We start from the raw sequence: 24,464 nt of genomic DNA on the forward strand, positions 1-24,464 counted from the left end.
ATCATTAATCCAGACCCATCAGCTAAACATTAAGTTGTTTGTCTCCCTTTGCAAAACCTCATTGCCCATGCCGTTACTGGCATATTACCCCTTTGTTGTAGGTAAAAAAATAAAAAAATAAAAAAAATAAAAAAATAAAAACAGTTCAAGCATCCGTTCTATGTTTTACACTGAAGAAAAACCTTTGCAGCAGATGACACTTCCAGCATTTGCTTCTGTATGGAATTTGTAGTTAAAGAAGATGTGAGAAGTCCATTCAAGCCATTGTAAATAGCAGAACCTAGTTATGAATGCCTATGCAGAACATTTGAACTCTTATGTACCACATTTCACCCCCCATTTGTACCCCCATTTACCCCATTTTACATTTTATGTATTTTGTGATATCAGTCTTTAGTGATAGACTAAAGCACAAATGGTTGATGGTTTATGTAAATGTTTATATGGCTTAGGCAATTTAGTGCATTTATAAATAGATATTTTAAACCTACCAGCTCTGACCTGCAACATAGCTCAAACCTTAATGACCTTAATCATGTAGATATTTTGAGTGATACTTTTAGATAATAATACAGACATATATATATATATATATATATATATATATATATATATATATATATATATATAGATATATATATATATATATATGCTGTGTGTGTGTTAGTGTGGTGTGATTAACCTTCCTCATTAGTATGCATCAAGAGTTGTCAACTTTGTCAACCTCACACCCTAGTGTAAGTCCTTTAGGGCTCATGCTACCATCTCACACATACGGACAGACAGACCCACACACACACACACACACACACCCATACACGCACACGCCCCCACACTCACACACACAGCAGAAGAAGTGGCCGGTGAGATGCAACTTTTGTTCTTCACAAGTTATGCAGTTCCTCTATAAGGTGATAATGTTCCTACATTCATACAGTTGTGATAGCTCTGTCAGCCGCACACACATGATGACAACATGTTTCTCAGAAGTGTCAACTGGCTTTTTGTGGCTTAAATGGTTAGCTTACAGGAACCCACAGCAAAGGTGACAACTTATGGTGTAAATTAGGATGTGTGTGTTTTCATCACATTTTGCATTGTGATGGTGCCCAGCTTGTGTACCTTTGGTACCATGGCAGGCAGCATTAGCCGTATACAGTACATATGTGAATCGCTCGCATGCACCCCCCTTTGATTTAGTGTGTCCTCTCCTATGTCTTTTTGACATCCGTCTCCTCTCCCTTTTTCTTCTTTGAGTCCTCTGGGATATGAGCATGTGTAGGACAGATGAGAGTGATCTGTGGTGAGAGAAAACACACAGCAAAGCAGATTAGAGATTCTGGGCAAGTTCCCTGGAATGCTGCTTGCTCATGGCTTGTTTCATGGGAAAAGTGACAACAACATAATTCTTAACAATTAACAAACCATGATAAAGAGAGAGAGAGAGAGAGAGAGAGAGAGAGAGAGAGAGAGAGAGAGAGAGAGAGAGAGAGAGAGAACATTCTGCATAATGCTTAGCAATTCATAAGGAAATAAATATGGTCACCTGGTAATCATTTTCTTTATTACACCAAATTTCAAACAATGAGATTTGTGCCCAAAGTTTGTTAGATCAAATTATCTTTGATTCTTTGTCTTTGGTCCAAACATCACCTTGAGCTGAAAACTTTTCTAAGTATTACAGACACTTGATACACTTTATAATTTAATTATAGAATTACATCAATCATTATGGCACATGTGTGCCTTCATAAGTGAGGACACAAAATAAAAAATAGAATCAAACAGCCTTCAAGAAATCAAAGGCCAAGACTCTTTTACTATTTGTATAAAAGGGAAGAAGTAAGTTATAAAATTAAATCCTATTAAATAGTGCTGAGTGACTTTGTAGATCAGTAAACGCAAACTGTGATTTGACTAAAGCTTACTAGATAAAAACTTGGAATTCCTACCTTCCTACTTCGGAAAGTGTCCTCAACCTTGAGTTCACCATGTGATAGCATAACATATCAACATGGTTGCTAAGATCATACAATATAAACACAGTAACACTTCTCTACTTTTATGGCATTATAATACTGTTTGCTTAAATCGGTCAGTTGATTAACACATTTGCTGGTTAAATCTATTACGTTAGCTGTCCTTTTTTTGTTCTCGTTGCTTTGTTTATTGAGAAGGGAAATACATTACATAATGAACTTTAAAGAAATTAGCTTATAGCTATAACAAGTGACAAGCTTTCCTGGAGGTGTCATTGTATTTTCCTCACTTTGCAGCTGGAACATGCTGAAGTCGAAAATGACGTAATGCTGAGTCTCTACTTCAGAGTATATTTAAATGCAGACTACATAGATCTGACATGTTAAGTGCAATCAGTGAGAACAGTCAAACTCTCTGACATAAAAGATGATGCAACGCCATGCAACATCATAAGAGATATGACATATTTAACATTTGACCGAGTAAGTAAGATATTTAGAAGGTGATTAAAACTTCAGACAGTATGTCATGCAGCATCTGGACCGCCTTCTTATTGAAAAGTTCTTATAGCAATTCCAGCTATACTGAAGAAGAGCACATGATAGAGAGTAATTTGAACGCTTATTATGGCTCTCCGCTCATTGGCCGTCCTGGACTTTGACCTGTTATTGGAGCAGATCTAGAGTTCTGTTCTGCGGTTGCAGCTCATTTCCTTTCCTCTTGACCCTCCTCATTTGTCCCTTCTCTTTAACTTTTCCAATTGCCTCCCTTTCCGTGCTTTTTTTTAAGTGCCAATTTATTTAAACTCTTTCCCATTTTTCTACATTCTCCTTCATTGATTTCCAAAGCACTCTCTTTGTAGGCAGCTGGGGTCCAGCTGTGTGTTTTCTGTAACGTGTGTGTGTGTGTGGTTCTCTGGCACGGGCTCGTCACAGTGGGCAGTGCACGAAAAAGAGTAGGGGGGTAACAGAAAAACTGTAAGTGGGAGTCACTTGTCATTTTGGACCGCAGAGAAAAACTGGGCAAGAAATCAGAGGGATTCAGAGAGGGAGAAAACGAGAAAGCGAGAGAGACTGTGCGGAGTCCAGGCTCCAAGGTTTATTAGAGCTGCTGCCTATACAACATGGCCAAGGCGTCAGCCACAGCAGGAGAGAGGGATTCAGAAAGACAGGGACAAATAATCAGTACATGGAAACAACAAAAAGGGAAGTGCATGTGTGTGAAAGAAGAATGTCAAAAACTGATAGAGACAGAAGAACCTGAATCTTAAGTAACAGACTTCAGAGTAACTCCAGCTGATAATACTAATGCATGTAGTGTATTTCAAGATTATTTAGAATGTGTGGCTTCTCCCCAGTGGGAAAATTAACATTTTTATAGAACAGTTGCTTCACACAGAACACAATACAATTTAAACATTGTGTAGAATTTAATATTTCTCCGTGAGCCTCATTATTAATGAGATATGTATCAGAACATAGTACCCAATTTTTAATATAGCAATATTTCACATTCTGATACTCTTCATAGACACTTGGCCTGTGTGTGTGTGTGTGTGTGTGTGTGTGTGTGTGTGTGTGTGTGTGTGTGTGTGTGTGTGTGTGTGTGTGTGTGTGTGTGTGTGAAAACAGTTGTCCTGGGCAATGTGTGAAGAAAAGGTGAGACTGCGTGTGACTGCAATCATCTCGTTTGGGAACCTAAAATACCCCAGCTGGCACAGTGACGAATCAACACTGAGCCAACTGAGATATTTGTCGAGCTGAATCTTTTATTTACTCGTGAATGTCTGTGTGTGCACACACTTGTGGTGGTGTTTGTTTGTGATGTTTGATGTGTCGTGATGGACTGCTGTTGTCTGTCATGTGTGTTAGTGAGCACCTACAGATAATTGCACTGTTTCTTTCACACTCTTGAAAATACAAACAAACACACACACACACACACACACACACACACACACACACACACACACACACACACACACACACACACACACACACACACACACACACACACAAACCTTAACCTCAAACTTAGAATTATGTTTTGCTTTGTAAAGACTATCAAAATATCCTCAAGTTAAAATTATCTGGTATTTCTGTCATAGTGAGCACATTTGTTCCCCACAAAAATCTAAATACACACACATAGGTTTGAGGTGCGTGATGATAAAAAATATTGACCTTGTGTGTGAGAGAGAGAGAAACTCCCTTTCCCTCCCTTTCCTAGTACCTGCAGGAAGCAGGTACAAAAAACCACCCAGCTGATCTGATACCTTCACCTGCTACACTACACTTTAACACAGCACTAAACACAGCTTCACCCTGAACTTTCATCACTGTGTAGAAAAACTCTGAGTATGTAAGAGTTGCAGAAAGGGTCTCCCAAATTTCCAGAAACACAAGCTTCTGACATTGTGTAGGTTTTAATATTTGCGGTTACATGGGATGCAGTAGGTGACTATTTTAAGCCAGACAATCTATGGGTTGTACACAAAGTAGGTAAAACAAACGTGTGTGTAGAAAGTGTAAGGCATCGATAACGCTGTAATATAAGGCTCTGTATTACATGTACGGGCATTGAGAATGTTGGAGATAAATTTATCTTAAATGTGTTTAAATCATCTGTAGCAACACCAACACAAGTGATTGTTTGAACACTGTTGATAACCGCATTTAATTGCATGTATTGGTTTGGAAGACTCAAGCATACAGCTTGAATATAAGTAAGATGAACACCAGATCTCGATAGGAATAGGTAATTATCGGCAGATTAGGCCAGTGTGTCATTTGCTAGTTATAAGATATATATACTTATAAAGCCTTTATAAGTCATATTAAGCTAATGTATTGTCTTAGGTGATTTGACCAAATCTATTCAGCATTAGGTTTTATATATACAGCAATCCGTTAATGTAATGTCATTGTATAGTCTTCATTTTTTTTACCACAAATCATAAATTTGGTAAATGCAGCTTTGCACGCTATGTAATTAAGCACTTTGCCATCCAGTGTGAAATACACCCCATCAAGACACACATCTGTTCTCTTAAATTTACTCTTGAAGTTCTTTTTAAGGCAACACAAGCAACCTCACTTTTATTACCTGCTCAATAGCAGACAGAAAGATTTCAGACATAATAGATTTTGCAAAGTCCAATAACTGTATATAAGAGAAGGTATGAGTTATTCTGAAAGACAATGAGTGAGGGAGAGAGAGAGAGAGTGTGAGAGAGAGAGAGAGAGAGAGAGAGAGAGAGAGAGAGAGAGAGAGAGAGAGAGAGAGAGAGAGAGAGAGAGAGAGAGAGAGAGGGAGAGAGAGAGCATATTTGCTACAGATTGTCTCATATAAATGCTATAGATCATTAAAATAGCAAGCAGAGGTGTGAACAAGGTCTCACCAATACTTTAAAAAGGACATACAGAGCACATATGACACACACCTTCCCACTCACGCACACACACACACGCAAACATACACACTCGCACTCTCACACACACGTACACAAGTACACACACACACAAATGCACACAAGATGCAATAATAGGAAGAGACAAGGAGATGAAGCAGAATGCAGTTGAGAGAGAGAGAGAGAGAGAGAAGAAGGGAGGGGGTCACCCAAGCCCCATTCTGTCGCCATCACCCCCCTCTCAGAGTCCCACTGACGCCACACACTGTTCCTTTTCCCCCAAAACCACATCACACACACACACACACACACACACACACACACACACACACACACACACACACACACACACTTACTTCAAATACACTACAGCCAACTGCCTTCTGCTTTAACTTACAGAACTTAAGTCCCAGTCATCCAGGCATACGCATCTCTCTCTCTCTCTCTCTCTCTCTCTCTCTCTCTCTCTCTCTCTCTCTCTCTCTCTCTCTCTCTCTCTCTCTCAAACACACACACACACACACACACACACACACACACACACACACACACACACACACACACACACACACACACACACACACACACACACACACACACAGATCATCTTCAACTTCCAGTTTGCCTTCTTAAACTTCCTCATTTTTTCCTCTCTCTGAAATGTCTTTATTCTTTTGCTTTTTTCTAAAAGTCTTTCTCTCTCTCTCTCTCTCTCTCTCTCTCTCTCTCTCTCTCTCTCTCTCTCTCTCTCTCTCTCTCTCTCTCTCTCTCTCTCTCTCTCTCTCTCTCTCTCTCTCTCTCTCTCACACACACACACACACACACACACACACACACACACACACACACACACACACACACACACACACACACACACACACACACATCCATACTTGTTGTTTTGCTGCATGTGCACTTTCTGTGGCTTTAATTGGAGTGATTTTAAAGACGTTGGTTTAGGTTCCCATGCATGCCAGCACACACACACACACACACACACACACACACACACACACACACACAGTAGATTATTTCTGTTGTGTAAATGTTGACATAAATACACACCTCTTTTTCTGTATTATTATTTAAATCAACTTGTTGATATAAAATCTGATGTATAATACTTTAGCCAAAGCAGCTGATTTGCTGACATGTATTTCCTAATCACGTCACAAGATGGTGCTGAGAAATGCCTTTAGCATATAGCTCTCTGAAGTCAAAGCCCAGCATTCTAGATGCTGTAGCATGTGCAAGTCCTTTTTGTTTTGTTTTGTTTTCGGTCAATATATTGCACTATTACATGACTGGGTTGTAACTGAAACAGCAAAGCTCAGTTGTGCTTATCTGAGACACATCAGGACTGTGTAAAGACGCTGAGAACTCTGGTGACTTGAGGCAGAAATGCCACTTGAGTCCATAAATAGAAGAAACAGTCCTACTGCTATAGATACCAGGCATATTTGAGAAACCCAAAAACTAATTTCTCAGCAAGTGCAAGTCAAGTGAAACTAACGAACTTGCACATTATATAGCTGTTAAGCTCAAAGAGGCCCTTTTATTTCGGACCCCCTATTAAAACTTCAAAACTTTTTGTGCGTGTTCTCTGAGCTCTGAGAATGTTTTAATAATCACGAACCACGATTGTGTGGTTTGTACAAATGCACAAAATAACGAACCACATCAGATAGCTTAGAAGAGGTTGCAAACATTTTCTTATGTTGGGAGGGGAAGAAAAAGAAAGAAAGAAGAAGAAGAAAACAAATTTTGGGGGGAAGGGTTGGAATTTATAGTGCGGTGCAAGTGAGAGGAAAGAGACGGACAGAGAGAGAGCGACAGAGAGAGAGAGAGAGAGAGAGAGAGAGAGAGAGAGAGAGAGAGAGAGAGAGAGAGTGTGAGAGAGAGAGACAGAGAGAGAGACAGAGAGAGAGAGAGAGAGAGAGAGAGAGAGAGAGAGAGAGTGTGTGAGAGAGAGAGACAGAGAGAGAGACAGAGAGAGAGACAGAGAGAGAGAGAGAGAGGGAGACAGAGAGATAGACAGAGAGACCGAGAGAGAATGGAAACGAATGAATCTGTAACAGGAGAGTAATGAAAAGGAGTTGCTTGGATTCTGAGAGTGGTGAATATGTGGGATTATACGCTGTGTACATTCTAACCTGAAACCACACGTACACGGTCATGCACATATATATACAGATGCACATGTGTGTACAACACACACGTGCACACACACACACACACACACACACACACACACACACACACACACACACACACACACACACACACACACACACAGAGGGAGAGAGAGAGAGAGAGAGAGAGAGAGAGAGAGAGAGAGAGAGAGAGAGAGAGAGAGAGAGAGAGAGAGAGAGAGAGAAGTGAGATTTACACCTTTTAGTGACACCTGCCTAAACTAGAAAATAGACACCTGTACAAAACCACTGAAAAGATGTGAAAATGTAGGTGGTGTGCTTGTCTCTAGAGAAGGCACAAACACACACACATACACAAACACACACACACACACACACACACACACACACACACACACACACACACACATACAAACACATACACACAGACACACACATGCGTGATGTTCTCACTATCATACTGTAATCAAGAACCGTATCAGATGCATGCATTTTCCACTAGCTGTACATACAGGTAAACCGTCACACATTTCACTCTGTCTCTCAGGCTTTCTCTCTATCTCTCTATCTCTCTATCTATATTTCTCTCTTTTATCAGATGAAAAAAATTCCGCTAAATGTTTTCACTGGTTAACTGGTGAATATCTCTCTGAAATAATCTTTTCTATGTGTATTTCTTCATGTCTGATAAAACAGCATGACACCGAAGTCTTATAAAATGCTCTGAATGAAAATCAAAGCAGAATTTGGCCTTTGTTTGAATTTGTTTCTCTTTTGTACACGTTCTGACATTTAATCTATTATTATTATTATTATTATTATTATTATTATTATTATTATTATTATTATTATTATTCAGTCTGAGCTGTGGTGTGATCAGATGTAGTTTGATGGAGAATCTCTACAGGGTTTGATAGCTACAAGGTGGCAGTGTGGGTGCAGTCATGTAAAGGCTTTGTCACCCTGCTATTGGAGTTCAGCATGGGGAATTTCCCTATACACCTCTCTCCTGTGCTGCTTGAAAATTTGCACTAGAATGATCTGAGTCAAGGGTCTCTTACTGTGTCATACATTCTCACACACAACTACAGATCACCCTCTCCATGTAAGCACTTTCTTTCCCCTTCTGTCCTTCTCAGAAATTCTGTCTTCTTCCCGTCTTTTCACCAGCTTAGTTGACTAGTGGTGCGTTCGTGGAACAGTCACAGAGGGGCGAACCCTGTTCTGCATCAATACTCAGTCACTAGCGAGCGATCTCCTGTCACATCAGGACATTCACTTCAACCTGGTGTTAGTGGCTAAGAAGAGACATATTTACACCTTTTTTTTAGATCAGGCATTTTATTCAGAATATTTTATTAGATAGTTAGATTACTTAGATTTCATGTCTGATTTATTCCGTGATCATAATGTAAATTGACAGGGGTAAGGAGTTTTCATCTCTGAACAAATGTTAATCATAACAGACAAAGTCAGCTTGAATCCGGGGTTAAAAAAAAAAAATTAAGAATAGTGAATTTGATATATCAAAACATTTCAAATTTGCATTATACCAAAGTAAACTTATGGAATAACAAAGCTTTGTGTTCAGTGAATATGTATGAGCGTAGAATTCTGTACAACTCAAAGCCGATTATTTGAACAGTTGGATTAAATTGTGAAAATGAGTGTGTTGCGATTATAAAAGGATTTTTTTTCTACTGGAAGGGATATCTGGTTGTAATAAGGTCTGGTTAGTAGAGTTTAAGAGTGAAAACTGAAGTGCTGCGTTTTGCCAGTATGTGTATTGGTGTAGCGGATACAAGTGTCCATGCATACCAAATTAATTACGAGAATGAGGTAAAGCATGAGCATGTGTGGGTGGACTGATTATGAGTATGTATATATATGCATACAAAAGCGTCTGTTTGTTTCAATGGTTTTTCCTCTTTTCTTTTTTTTTTAAAGGCGAGATAGATTTTATAAATCTGTCATACATACACGCACATCTTAGAACATGACCGGGTCCACACATGGACGCACAACCACTCACTTCTCAGCTTGACACACAGCTTTAGTTCACATAAACATGATATAACACATTTATTACTTCAAACCTACTTGAGGATGATCATCTACAGCCACAAAGAGTAAAACTACAACTACAGTTAGTGTGTGTTCAGTGGAGGAATTGGTACATTTAGTCAGTGTGAAAACACACACAAAACTGTACAAAACAATCAAGCTATGCTTCAGAAAGTTCTTGTGAATTGTCATTTAAGGTGCTGAATGTACTGCCCACAAACTCACACATAGCTCACCTTAACCCCTTAAAGAGTGAACAGAATGTCACATGCACTGTGCAGTGTCACTCAGACGCAGCATGACACACTTTGAAAGTGTGTTTGTAGTCAGTGTGGTAACTGAATTTTAGCTGAGGAAGCAGATTTTCTCTTCTTAAAAACAATACCAACAGCATGAAACATTACAGTAAGAGTCCATCTTTACTGTTGCATTTTGTTTGCTTTTTGTCCTTTAAGCTAACCTTATCTACATGTGGTATATTCATGTACCGGTCCTCTGAGCTGATGACTAAGGCTTGAGTAAGATTTTGATGTGTTTATATACGTGTGTGTGTGTGTGTGTGTGTGTGTGTGCGTGTATGTGTGTGTGTGTGTGTGTGCGTGTGTGTGTGTGTGTGTGTGTGTGCATGTGCATGTGTGTGTTTGTGTGTCTGAGACATAGTATGAAGGAGTGCTGTAGGGAGCATTGTAGCTGTGATGTGGTATGTGTGTGACTCATTGTCAGAGTTTGAAAACAGCGGCATCTGATAATTTCTCAAGCGTTTTTCATGTTTAAAGAAATGTAGAGGTTAAATGATTTTATTCGCCCTTTACCAAAAGGTCAGGAATAAAACCTTCACAGTGGATTTATACACGAACGGACTTTACCTCATCTACAGAAGTTAAAAGAGGTATTTTGATTTGTATTTGTATTTTGATCTGTTCAGACAGGCTGAGCGATGTGATGTAATGAGGTACAGTGTGAATGATCAGTGATATGGTCTAAGTAAAAGTAAAAAGTAAAAAAAAAAAATAAAAAAAAAATGTAGTGCTTAATGGTACCAAAAAAGCTTCAGAATAAACAGAGAAATTGAATTCTTTAAATCTTAAAATGTTTTGATCTGACATAACACTTTCAAGTTTTCATGTGGTATTTACTGTACTGATAAATCTCTCATACTGTACATTTGTGTACCACATGATGCAATAGAATCATTTGGATCCACTTCCTTGGGTTTCTATACCTTTAAGCACTTTTAAAACAACACTAACTTTCGACATAATTTCAATTTAGTTTTCAGTCTCACATAGTGGTCACGGGCTTTGTGTGCAAAAACGAAAGCTGAGAAACACCTACATACATAATAACACCATGGTATTGGATATTCATTTGTGTTACGATACAATTTCATGGATATATTTTTGTTGTTTTTTTTTGTACTGTAATAACTAGTAACGATTCATAAAAGTAAATATAAAATGACGAAATATAAAGCCTAAAACTGTCATTTTTTTCATCTTTTTCTTTTTCAGTATGTACAGTAGTAGCAGTTTGAATCGAGGCAGAATTATGTACTGTGTTTTTATACTGCAGTCAGTATTAAAATCTTTTCTTTCTATTGAGATAAGAATTTCTATTCAAATCTCAATTTTTTTTCTCAATCTTTTCTGCTCTTGTCTGATTTGCCATTACAAAAATAGATGGTAAAGAAGGTCCTGAAGATCATTTCTTAGTTTTCCGCAGTTCTCTGTGTAATATTGTGTTAAACACTAACTTCTGTCCTGCAATCGTGTCAATCTGTTAAACGTAAAAACTGTTAAAAGCAAACCATATTTAATGTATTTGTAAATTTACTCATGTATCACAATCATAATTCTATATATAAAATCTCAATATCCAAGCCATTATGGGTTTATTTACTTCGGGAGGAATTGTAAAGTTTTAATGAACTGTTGTGAATGTTATTTAGCTTTTTTTTTTTCATTTTTATTTTTTTAAAATTACATATATTTTGTAATTCTTAGCATTACATGGAAACTACAGAATAATACATTATATTACATCAAAACAATTTATTATTATACATTTTAAAAATACAGTTAAAATACATTATAAATTTAAATTATAAATCCTGCGTGGAGTTTGTTTAGACTGAATATGTAAAGAAAAATGGGTTACTGTATACACTACACAACAGTAATAATAATGAATTATAAAATGAGGTTAATGATGAACGGATAAGAAGCTAAAGATGAAGTTGAGAGGTTTAGGTGTACTACAGTTGGTGATCGTTTTCCATACACAGGCATGAGAATAATTGTTCGCTGCTGTTTCTGTGCTTGGAGGGAAAGTTTCCCGGTTTTGGTGTCACATCTGTATAACTATAAAACCCTGATATTAATTGCTGGTTTCTGTGTTTCAAATATATAGGTGTAGATCTACAGCAAATCCTCTTTTTTAGTTTTGCCTTGTCTTATCAGTGTCGAACAAAAAATACACTAAAAATCATGACCTGTGTATTGTGTTTGTCACTGAGAGAACTGCAGGAAGAGTATATGATTTATTTAAAAAAAAAGAAAAGCAAAGTGACCATGCTCACTGATAGGTTAATATGTGAGCGCAATCCAGTATGAAGACGTGTTTGTCTCACACATACTGGATTATGGCTTCACTATTCTGCACAGTCATAACATGAAAGGTCACATTGTGCACAGACACAGATATGTGCATGCAAAAACAAGGCCTTGTCCAAACCCCAGGTTTGTTGGGAGGTGTGGTCATTATTGTGTTGTTGCTCTGTAAAGTCATAAAAGAAATGATCAGATTGTGACTGTGTGTGTGTGTGTGTGTGTGTGTGTGAATTTTACCTGGTCACAAGTGTGCATAACTCATGATGAGCAACACTGGAACTTTACATGCTATCTCACACTCTCTCTTACACATACACACACACACACACACACACACACACACACACACACACACACACACACACACACACACACATACACACTCAGACACACTCAGACACACACACACACACACACTCAGACACACACAGTTAGCACTTCATTGTTATTTCCATCACAGTCGAAGTGAAACTGCAGCTTCCTGCCACATGATGCCAACAGGTTCATACTTTAACTAATTAGGCAGAATGGAGTGAGTTTATTTTTGTCCTATTGTATCTCTTAATTACATCTAATATTGTAAAACATACCAAAAAGCGCAAAAGGTAAAACACACACACACACACACACACACACACACACACACACACACACACACACACACACACACACACACACACACACACACAAATCCTTCATGTAATTACGCCAAACCAAATTCCATGTTCACTTTGGTGCATACATGCATTTTCCTATACATTTAGTAAGAATGTACTTAGTGGGTTAACAGACAATTAAATCTAAATGAATTTATTATTTTATAATATTAACTGTGATCCATGTAAGTCATGGTCCTAAAAGAGCATAGATATAAGGGGAAATTTTTAAATACGAGACATATATATATTTGTATAATTATTTTTTGCTCATTTGAGCTTTTGATTTTCATTATTACTTGAAATGCAAAGCAAAAGTCATTTCTAAACTAATTGTAGGCCAGAGAGATAACGCTGCTCTTTTTGTAAACATGCTGGGTCATCAATCTCACTTTCTGAAAGCCACTACCAGCTGATGCAGTATAAATGATCTCCCAATGATACAGACATAGATGTCTCACTAAACACTATTTCACTAAAAACAAGCTCAACTGAAAATAAAATGGAAATCAGTTAAAATAGGTCAAAAACTATACGACCGATTGATCAGTTTCATTCTATCTATTATTTTTTCTTAGTGCTATAACATAATACTAACATTAATAAAATGTCCTTTAATTCATTTTTAGCACTTTAGTCCTAAGCCCCAGAAAAACAGTAATAATAAGCCACGATTTTGAGTGTTATGTTTTTGCAGTATATAAATGCACCATAAGCATCTGTTCCTTCCGATGAATTTCCTGTTCCTCATTTCTGATTGAGCCCTAAAGTAAGTAGTTATTATGTACTGGAGATGCAAGCAAAAAGTTAACAATAATAAAAATGAAATTGCAAAAGCATTTTGTTAGAATTATATTTTTAATTATTTCATTATTTTAAATCAATTTTTAATTGTATATATACAAATCGATATAAACTGTTTGTTAATTAAAGCCTCTAAATTAATGATTGGTTAACAATAAATACAGTACGACCTACAAAAAAAATAGGGTTTGACTGAGACTTCTTATTTCACTGCTTCTCATTATACATAATGTAACATATTATGAGGAACACAAAAATCATGAACATCACGGTTTGTCATATAAAATATATAATAAACATAAAGATATTTCATTAATTTGAATTTTCTCTCTTTGATTCTCTCTCAGCCGAGTGCTCTCTGGGCTCTGAGGGAGAGGATGAGGGGTGTGTGTGGGGGACGGATGTGAAGGATGAAAGACATGAACATGACAAGATGAGTCTGACAGCCAGCGAGGGCACGGAGGCTGGAAGTCCTGCTCGTTCGACCCGAGGCCACAGTCTGAGCCCCTCGCTGGAGCACTGGGATGAGACAGAGAACACGACCCTCCCGAGTACCACCGGAGATACAGAGCCCAGCATGTACAGTAAGTAGCTATGATTACATGACCAGATTTGTTCAGAGATAAAATCTCCTTACCCCTGTCAATTCTTTATAAAATCAACAGGCTTTTACCAGGTTTAGGAAAATAAGATGAAAACATTCTTAAAAAAGCACTTTTAATATGTTATGACAAACAGGCCGAAGTTTTTTACCGAACTTACCGAATGTGAATTAAACAGCCTTTCGTCTATAACATCTGTCAATAATAAAAAATGAACAGAGACTTTAGAGAATCAAAATTTAACTTACTATATATATATATATGTGTGTGTGTATATATATATATATATATATATATATATATATATATATATATATATATATATATATATATATATATATATATATATATATCAGCTGAATTAGCATTAATTAACACGATAGTAATCATTTATTTTCCATATGATGGGTTAAGCAATGATTATTATCATTGCAGGAGTTGTGACTCCACACCAGTTGCCTGACTTCAGCAATTTCCAACACCTACAAGATATTAGAGATGATAAATAACCAAGCTGACGATGGAAATTGAAACTTCTAGCTAGCATCTAGATAACACCTAAGTATCAAAGGTCATTTTCAAAAAGTTGTCACATCATGCATGACAGAGCTCTTTCATGGAAAAATTGATGATATTTCTATTCTAAAGTCCACATAAAGATGGTACAGCTTTCATTTTATATTCACAGAGATGAAAGACTTATGCAGCTCATCTAGAAACAATCATTGCACACTCGCTTTCTCCCTCCAGGAAAGAAAAAGAGTGCCTGCACTGCAGTTAGGTGCTCTGCCTCTTCTCTGGCTGTAGTAAAGAAAGCTGGAAATATGATGCCAACATCTGCAAACATTTGAAAAATCCTCAAAGTCACAGCACAGTGCTGGCATTTGTCCTTGCTTTCTTTTTTTATATTATTATTTGATCGTTTTTTTTTTCTTTGGCTCTCTGGCTCTTATTGGTCTCGTGGGAGAATCTCAGAAACATTTTCCTCATTTCAGCTCTCATCATTCCCATTACAAAGTCCTTTAAATTCCCACGACAAGTCTTATTTTATTTTAATTTGTCTTTAACAAAAAGACAGGGACGTATACCCTGATTCTCTTTTTTTGTGGCGGTGGTGTCCATTATGTTGCTCCTCAGATGTAATTCAGTAATATAGATTTCTGTTTTTCGGCTGTTACATATCTATACACTTATCCACTATTCCCTTATGGAAAAATCACAAACATTTCTTATTTCTTATTTTTTTTCCATGTGATTATGTGTGTAATATGTGATTATGTAAAGGTGCCTTAAAATGAATGCATGTAGCATCATGTGTGTGATTTTTATTTACAAGTACAATAAAAAGTATTCCATACATATGAAAGTGAATGAATCATGTAAAAAGAAGTGAAAAAACAAATCAAAAAAAAGAAAGAGAAATGTGTGAAGTTATGTATGTAAGAAACATATGGAATTCATGTGAATCATCATGTGATTATTATTTTTTGTGATATATTATATATATATTATATTATTATAACATTTATAGGCTGGAAAAAAAACTTACATTTATATTTGGGGAGAAATTTAGAAATGGTATGAACTTATAAAATTGAACACCACAGGACAAACAACTGCATGAGTGTAAATACTGATTTTTTTCTGCAGCTGTACAGAGCAGGCTGCTTGTACAAGGTTTGGGTTATATTGCAAATAAGCAGAAACATTTTCTTTCTAAGTAATTATGACATTAGTCAGTAAGACATATGGTGGTATAACATCAGCACACCCTTCTTCTGATCCCTAGCACAGAAAGATGCCCGTGTAGAGGAGGACTGGGCTCGATATGACTTCCTCATGCAGCTGAGAAAAGTGTCCCAGCAACACAACGGCTCCATCGCTTCCTACCACATGGCAGGACCACAGGACGACACACCGTCCACCTTGTCACCAGGTGTTCAGGAGTCACCTGAGGGAAAAGGTATATAGATAAATTAGCTTTTTTGATAAACTAGAAAGAGAACGAAACACAGATACACACACATGTATACAGTTTGTGTGTGTGTGTGTGTGTGTGTGTGTGTGTGTGTGTGTGTGAGTGTGTGTGTGTATGTGTATGTGTGTGTGTGTGTGCGGGCGTGCATGTGTGTGTGTGTAATGCAAACTGTACTTTCTAGCTGTTTAGCCTAACCTCACAGACATTTAGCTAGGTCAAATGTGAACCAATACAGTTAGTATGAAAGGTCAGGTGAAATTAGCACAGCTCAACAGCTTGCAAGAATCAAATTTGACATGAAAAAGGAAATGAGAAACTAATCAGGAAAGGCAGTGTAAAAAAACAAGAAGTTGGGGGTTTTGCAAACAAGAAATTGCTAGTCCATTGGAAACAATATGAGAAATAGAACAAGCCTGAAAATGAATGGAAATGCATTATGCCAATTTTTGTAAGTTTACAGTATTCTTTTACCAATAAATAAACAAACAAACAAACAAACAAACAAACAAACAAATAAATAAATAACAAAAAGATATTTCTTACTGTAGATAGATAGAAAAGAAAAGGATCAAATGCTGTACAAGAGTTATTGTTTTGTCAAGATTGCTCATCTTATGTTTAAATGGACTAAAATTTTAAAATTGTTGTAATTAAATTCTTCAATTAATCTATTCTTCAATGAATGCGTTTTTAAACCTAGCAGAATAGCATTTTTTTTTTAAATTTACAAATAAAAAATTAACCACAATAATCCAGAAACTAAACAACAAAAAAAAAAACATCCTTTATGTTTAGAAACCAATGTTCTCTAACTGATTAATAGACCCCGGGAGTCCTGATCCTACAGGGACAGAAATGCACGTGTGTCCATTTTGCCAGCGGTCATATCAGCGGGGCAGCTATCTCAAGGAACACATGAAGCTGTGCCAAAGGGAGAGAGGACACAGTGTGTGTTCACTCTGTGGCTACAGCACTCCATTCAGAGCACAGATGGAGAGGCACATGGCACTACACACCCAGGTTAAAGAGAAGGTGGGAACTCAAACTGCTGTACATGTCTATAAACATCTTCAAAAGACTACAACATTTCAGTTGTATTTGACTTTCTGGTGTGTGTGTTACAGATTTCTGTGTCTGACCCTAACATTGAAAACCGGAAGTTTAAGTGTACACAGTGTGGAAAAGCTTTTAAGTACAAGCATCATCTTAAAGAGCATTTACGCATTCATAGCGGTAAGAAAAATGTGCTTCACATAATCACTCAAAAAAAGTCTTCATACAAATCCACAAAAAAAAAATCATGTTATAATACCTAGTGAAACTGTGACTAATTACTCGATCGCTTTAAAAAAACATTCATAGTAATATGTTGCACAAGATAACACAATAAGAAAGGTTACATTTTTGCTAATAAAATCACGACATGATTTATATAATTAAATGATTAAATAATATGGTGTGCAAAACGGCGAATCTTCATCTGCTGAAGCTTTGATATCTCTGTGCACATGGTGTAGCTAGCTGACTAATAGTATTCTCACCGTAACCAACAAAATGTGACTAAAATAAGACTGGGCTGTGACGTACGGAGTGGTTAAATAACCGATAATTATGATGAAGACCTTTTATGAACATTAGAGCACATTAGAGCACAATGCAAAGCCTTAAAATTATTTGGTGCATCTGTATAAAATCAGCTCTGTGTATTCACCACCCACGAGTCAGCATATAGAAGTGGCAAAAAAAATTGTAGAAAACATGTAGTGAATTTTGTTTTGTCATTTTTTTAGGTGAGAAGCCCTATGAGTGCTCTAACTGTAAGAAACGTTTCAGTCACTCAGGCTCCTACAGCTCACACCTGAGCAGCAAAAAGTGTCTCAGTGGAGGCGGATCAGGCAACGGCACATATTTCAATGGCCACTCTCACCCTGCTTACCTGTTCCCATCTCCGACTTCGCCTCCTGTAGTTGGAAGCAAGAATGGTAACAGAGGAAAGAGCTCTCCATATGCCCCACTGAGTCATTGCTTTACAGAACAGCTAGCCAACCAGGGGCAGGACTCTCTTGCTTCTGCCCTCCAAGCTTCGGATCTAAGCCGACCGTGGGATTCTGTTGCAGCCATGAGGATGGGGGTGTTTAAAGGGACTACACTTTTGCCCTTACTGCACTCTGGTGGCAAGTTTGAACAGCTCCTGCAGGAAATGCTCCGAAAAGAAGTTGGGAAGGATGAGCAGCCAGGAAGAAGGCAGGAAAAGGAAGAGGACAAGACAGAAATGAGAGACCGAGAGAAAAATGATGCACCCGTCAGTGCGGTATCATGTCAGCAGTGCTTCCAGCTGTTTCCAAATGAAGTTGTTCTAAAGCAGCATGAGAGATACCTGTGCAAGGGAAAAGATGAGCAAGATGCTGTACAGATGCACTACAACAAAGATGGAGCACCGCTTAACTTCTCACGTATCTCCCAGAATGACACACAGAAAACTCCCACCACTCCTAATGGAATGACCAGAGCGCTCTCTTCTCCACAGCGGACATCCTGGCATTCACTTCCACAGCAGCTCCTTGTGCCACTGCAGTCACCTTTGCACTTCCACTCTGAACATGCACCTGCCTACTGGCCAAACAGAAAGACAGACAGTCCTGGAAATTCCAGCGTCATGAGCCCGATCTCGCCCTCACTACAGGAACAGCGACGTCCAGGCTTCAGCTCTCCATCAGGCTCATCACCATGCCAGCCTTTTCAACACAGACCATCACCCAGATCAGAAGGTTCTCAGAGCGAACCCCTAGACCTCTCCATTCCCAAAGTACGTAAAGGCTCAGAGCCTGCCGCAGACTGCAACGGCAGCTCACCAAAGCTGGACCACAGGGATGTGGAGCATATGAGCAGAAGGTTAAGCCCAATATCACATCACGAAGCAGGCGGGGCCTATAGACCTTTATTTGGAAGTGCAGTTTTCAGTAACTACCCCTATTTTAATCCCATCATGTCAAGTAGTCTTTCAGCAATGGGGCATAATGGCCTGACATCAATTCCTCTAACGCCTCCAGCACCCAGCACTGGGTTTCTCTCCTCCATAGCCTATATGATGGAGACAGAGAATGAGACCATGCTGAAAAGAATGCATCAGGAAATGAATGTCATGGTGAGAACACATGTTGTATCAGCAACTCAGTCTGACCCCAAGTATCATGTGGCCAGTAATAATATCTCTTTCTTTGATTATCAGCTGCATGGAAAAGAACAAAAGCACTAAATTTATCTGGAGCATGCTTTATACCCTATCACATATAGTTAAATAATATTTGCAGAAACATTCTCATGAAGACCCATATCACGACCTATACAGGCACCCACCCACCTTCCTCAGCTTTTTAACAACATAAGCAATTTGTACTTTCATTTCGACTCAGGGTTGCTGTATATCAGAAGATAAAGGCCTATCTATAGTGCCACATAAAGATTAACAAACATAACAGTCCCTCATTTACTGTCTCTTAGGCTCTTGTAGGTTGCACTTGATGCATTTGTTTCCCCCATTTGTGCTGTAAACAAGCATATTACTCAGAGGGGAATTCCAGCCCCAACATGCTTAAAGGGCAGAGAAAATGCAAGCCTGTTTACACATAGTTACACATTTTCAAATTCCACACTCATAAAGTGACTTCTCGAATGAAACAAATATCTTGGGGCTTTATTTGGCTTGGTCACAGACCCCATTAACAAAACAAATATCTGTCTTTAAGGGTGATGCTAGAGCTCGAGGATGTCTGGACTATCTCTCTCTGATGGAGGAGGGGCTGGACGGAGACCATGGTTCAGGGAGAAAAAGACTCAGGAAGACAGATGAAGGATTATATGCTTGTGACATCTGTGATAAAAGCTTTCAGAAGAGCAGCTCTTTGCTGAGACATAAATATGAACACACAGGTACTGACACCACAGCTCTATGATGTAGCTTTGTGGATGTATGTGCTTTCTAGGAAAGTAGATTGAATCGAACAGTACATTAAGGTTTTCATTAATTAAGGAGCAAAAAGCAAGGAATGTATTTGTGATATACGGAGAACTGTTTTGGAGTAAATGGGCTGGCAGGATGTTCACGACACAATAAAAAACATTCACATACTGAAATCTACTGCAATATCTATATATCATAAGTAAATGTATACAGTACATATAAAAACCTGAAGTCCTAGAAATCATATTTACTGTACTTTTCATTACTTGGCAAACTATATTGAAGAGATTGGTGTATATTGTTGCTTAAGGAATAAAACCCAACATGCTCTTATGGAAAAATAATTGAAATAATATGACAGGGCAACATATTCTTAAGAGAGAAAAAAACACAGTCTGAATTGATTTATCACCCTTATACTACACTGCCAATAAGTTTTTTTTATTTATTAAAAACATATTTAAATGTTGTGGAATGTCCACAAAACATGTTACTTAGTTGTTACTTATGTCATTACAGAGTAAAACAGCTTTCCTCCTCTTTCTTTCTCTCTTTCTCAAAAAAGAAAATTACAAACACAAAGCTTCAATTTAACTCTTGAGACGCTTTTCAACGATGCTAAATAATTGCCACAGCCACAATATTATTTGTCATCTGTTTATGTGAGGAGTCTGCTAAGCAGCTGTGATTTAGCTGTTACAATAGAATTGATAATATATTTAAATGTGGATTAATATAAAACAATGAAAGCCATATCTATTAAAGATATATCTTATGACCAGTCAGATTTGAGAATTTAACAGGTTGTGGCACTACATCACTAGTATATTTAATTGCAAAAATACAAGAGACTTTGAGCTCATTGTCTTTTCTTTCTGTTTTTTTAGGAAAGCGACCACATGAGTGCAAGATCTGTAAGAAAGCATTTAAACACAAGCACCACCTGATCGAGCACAGCCGGCTTCACTCTGGAGAAAAGCCGTATCAATGTGATAAATGTGGCAAGCGATTCTCACACTCAGGCTCCTACTCACAGCACATGAACCACCGTTATGCTTTCTGTGGCCGAGACAATGATGCAGATACGCAGGGAGAGGAGCAGATTTTGGGGGACACAGCTCTTTACAGAAACACACACAAGCAGCTTCATCCTGAGACAAGAGACAATCCTCTCATGCTGGAGGAAACAGCTACATTCCTCAGTGATTCCAGCGTGGACACGGCTCTTCTAGGATTCAGAGCAGAAGAGGAGGACGAGGAGGAGGAGGAGGAGGAGGAAGAGGAAGAAAGCTCGCTTAGTAATCATGCACACAGGAGAAGGGTGGAGAGAAGACTGGCAATAGAGGACAGAAGTAAACACATGGAAGAGTCAACTGAAGATAGTAAGAAGAGAAATAAGAAGGAGGCTGGAGGACAGGACACAAAAAATGATCATCACAGAAGTGAGATCAAAGTGGAGAACGACGAGGAACAAATAGACACGAAACAAGAGTCAGTATGAATGCAATGGATTGCCATATCTAGTTAACTTAGTTAATTTGCCAAAGAAAATGTATAAAAACAAAAAGACAGTATTGTACAGAACAGAATTTGAATGCGTGAAGTGCTTAAAGTTCTGCCTCATGCCTTTGGATCTATGCTGAGTCACAATAATAATACAAAACGTACAAGGGCTACCAAAACTGGAGTGTATAATTGGGGCTCACTGAATACTGTGTACTTTAAAGCTTTTTTATTTTTTTTACCAATGACATTATCAGAAAGGTATCCAGGTTACCAAAAGTCACAAACACAAAAGTATAATATTTGTAATGAGATACACTTTGTCTTCATATGATCAGTTCCAGTACTTAGTCATGGGAATGCAAAAAAAGACCAGATTTCTTTTGGGGGTTAATCCAGGTAAGCAACCATTCATTCACTTACTTTGTTTCACTATTGATGCATTTCCCCCAAATCCATTTAACACTTATGAGAGGGCCAACAGATACGAAAGGGCTGATTCAGAGCATGCAGGGATTTCACCATCATAAGTATCTTAACACTGATGGACATCTATATCTGTACTGTGAAAAACAGTAGTATGAGAAACATGAATATCAATTAAATTCAGCATTCCAAACAAATGCAAAAGTATTTGCACTCTGATGTCAGGTTGTTTGTCTTAAAGCATTGTGTCTCTTACCACTATGACAGAGTCTGTGACAGAGAAAGAGAAGAATGGTCTATGTAGGCTGTTTACCTATGAAAGATTTGGTATATATATATGAAAACTACGCAGATTGTTGCATACTGCATTGCTGCATGAGACCACAGAGAGTGAGAAATACGGCATTACTGAGGCTTGCTAATGTGTGGCGTTTAACTATGCACGGGTTTAGATCCCGCAATGCACAGCAACTGTAGCATTCAACTGCTCAAGTTAACTATAGTGCTTTTTACCAGGTTTGGTTTCAGCTTTATACTGTTTTTTTTCCTGTTTAACTGTTTGTCTGTCAACATGTAAATGTTGCCAAATGTATATGTCTTTAATCTATTTAAATATTATGTCTAATGTGCATCTGTGTTGCTTTTATACAAAATTTGTTAGGCTTTTGTACCATTTTATGGAATTATTTCAATGTTTATACATTTCCTTACAGTCTAATAAAGATGTACATATCAGTTCTCAGGTGCTGGTTAGACATAACGGTCAGCCTATAATAACCTATAACCTATAATATCTAGAATAATTCGGGTTGTTTTTTTTTTCTAAATATTAACAATTTTATGAAGTTACATCAGTTTTTGATCATCTGTATACTAGCAAGATTTTTTTTTTAATGAAAAAAGCCTGAACAGGATGAATCATCTTCATGGATGAATCATCCCCTGATGTGCAGTAGGATCCACTGTTAACATTCTGAGTCAGATGTTGAAAAAGACTTTGGGCTGTCCCAAAAACTGTGTATTTACATAGATTAATATCAAAAAAAGGAAACTGATTTGACACTGGAACGCCACTGTGTTAATCCGAGATTAGTAAGAATGTGTACAATTATATTTACAAATATGCATACGTATAAAAAAGAAAGTGTACAAACAAAATGACTACATTCAGAAATAGATGCAGAAACAGACAGGATGGTGTGAAACAAAATTCCACTAATCAAATAAATTTAAAACATTTAGGAATTCATCACATCAGATGAGACTGAAGACAAAATAACAGCAATAGACAAGATATGATAAATCTGACTGTCCTGTTATTGGCAGATGATGTTATTCTAGTGTCAGCTCCAACATTCACTACTGAGTGAAGCAGCCGGGATAAAAAGCAGCAACTCCAAGGATGAAGATTTCTCTTGAAAATATAGCATACTTCCGTGAGGTGAGGGGTAAAACCTTTCTACACCCTGGTGAAATAGCTTAAGCATACAGGAATCATATTATGTGGCAAGAGAATATGAGGCTGACAAAAATATTGGCTCAGACTGCAGTGTTACTGTAAAAGTCTTTTGTAGTGAAGCTCGGTTTTTGGTCAAAGATCTCAGTTGATTGGTCAGTATCTTTATCCTCCTTTAGAGTTAGGAGTTACAGATAGGGAAAAAGAGAATTATGTTGCTGGAATTTCTCTCCATGATGGAGTAAAGAAGTTGCCGAAAGCTTGGCAAGCCTCAGAGTGGAAATGAGAGGAGCCAGTTGAGGTGGTGTGAGCACCTTATAAAGGTTCACTTTGATAATTTCGTGGGAGAGCCGTATCAGGCACCTCCCAACAGACAAAGAGAATTTATGTCTACAAGTTGGCTTGGGAACATTCATTTAGAGAAGCAGGAATTTAGTCCAGGGTTAGAGAAGTCTGGGCTGACCATCTCAGCCTGTTACCATGACAACACCCTCCAGGAAAAGAGAAAAGGAAATGAATGATTGAATGAATGAATGAAAGGTACTTGTTCAGTCTCTTGTCATTTCAAGACTGGATTACAGCAATGCACTGCTGGCAGGTCTACCTACAGTATGAACGCAATTCGTCTTTTGCAAATGATCCAAAATGCAGCTGCACGGCTTGTTTTCAACCTGCCAAAGTTCTCACATACCACCCCGCTGCTGCGATCCCTCCACTGGCTTCCGGTAGCTGCAGCAATCAGATTCAAAACACTGATGCTGGCCTACAAAGCCAAAAATACACCAGCTCCCTCACCTAAAAGCCCTCATCACTCCTCGCACTGCACCCTGCACCCTCCGATCTACCAGCACTGCTCAACTGGT

The 24,464-nt window shown here is 37.9% G+C and overlaps 1 protein-coding gene across 3 annotated transcripts in view; it reads left to right on the plus strand.

The window, feature by feature from the left end:
• The window catches only part of LOC113643246 (zinc finger E-box-binding homeobox 2-like), a 24,198-nt gene extending 1,318 nt beyond the window's left edge, over positions 1-22,880 (plus strand). Inside the window, exons 1-8 of one of the 3 annotated variants that reach the window (XM_027147396.2) lie at positions 9,877-10,011; positions 14,023-14,259; positions 16,067-16,240; positions 17,079-17,287; positions 17,380-17,488; positions 18,046-19,400; positions 20,002-20,185; positions 21,104-22,880. In XM_027147396.2, the coding sequence (XP_027003197.2) occupies positions 9,999-10,011; positions 14,023-14,259; positions 16,067-16,240; positions 17,079-17,287; positions 17,380-17,488; positions 18,046-19,400; positions 20,002-20,185; positions 21,104-21,717 (2,895 nt within the window). In that variant the 5' untranslated portion in view covers positions 9,877-9,998 and the 3' untranslated portion in view covers positions 21,718-22,880. Of the gene's footprint in view, positions 1-9,876; positions 10,012-10,266; positions 10,496-14,022; positions 14,260-16,066; positions 16,241-17,078; positions 17,288-17,379; positions 17,489-18,045; positions 19,401-20,001; positions 20,186-21,103 lie in introns of those variants that run through there. The other 2 variants (XM_027147397.2, XM_027147395.2) reach the window with 2 other exon arrangements.
• The last annotated feature ends 1,584 nt before the right edge of the window (positions 22,881-24,464 follow it).

Source organism: Tachysurus fulvidraco, chromosome 5 (genome assembly GCF_022655615.1).
Source record: "Tachysurus fulvidraco isolate hzauxx_2018 chromosome 5, HZAU_PFXX_2.0, whole genome shotgun sequence".
NCBI lineage: Eukaryota > Metazoa > Chordata > Actinopteri > Siluriformes > Bagridae > Tachysurus > Tachysurus fulvidraco.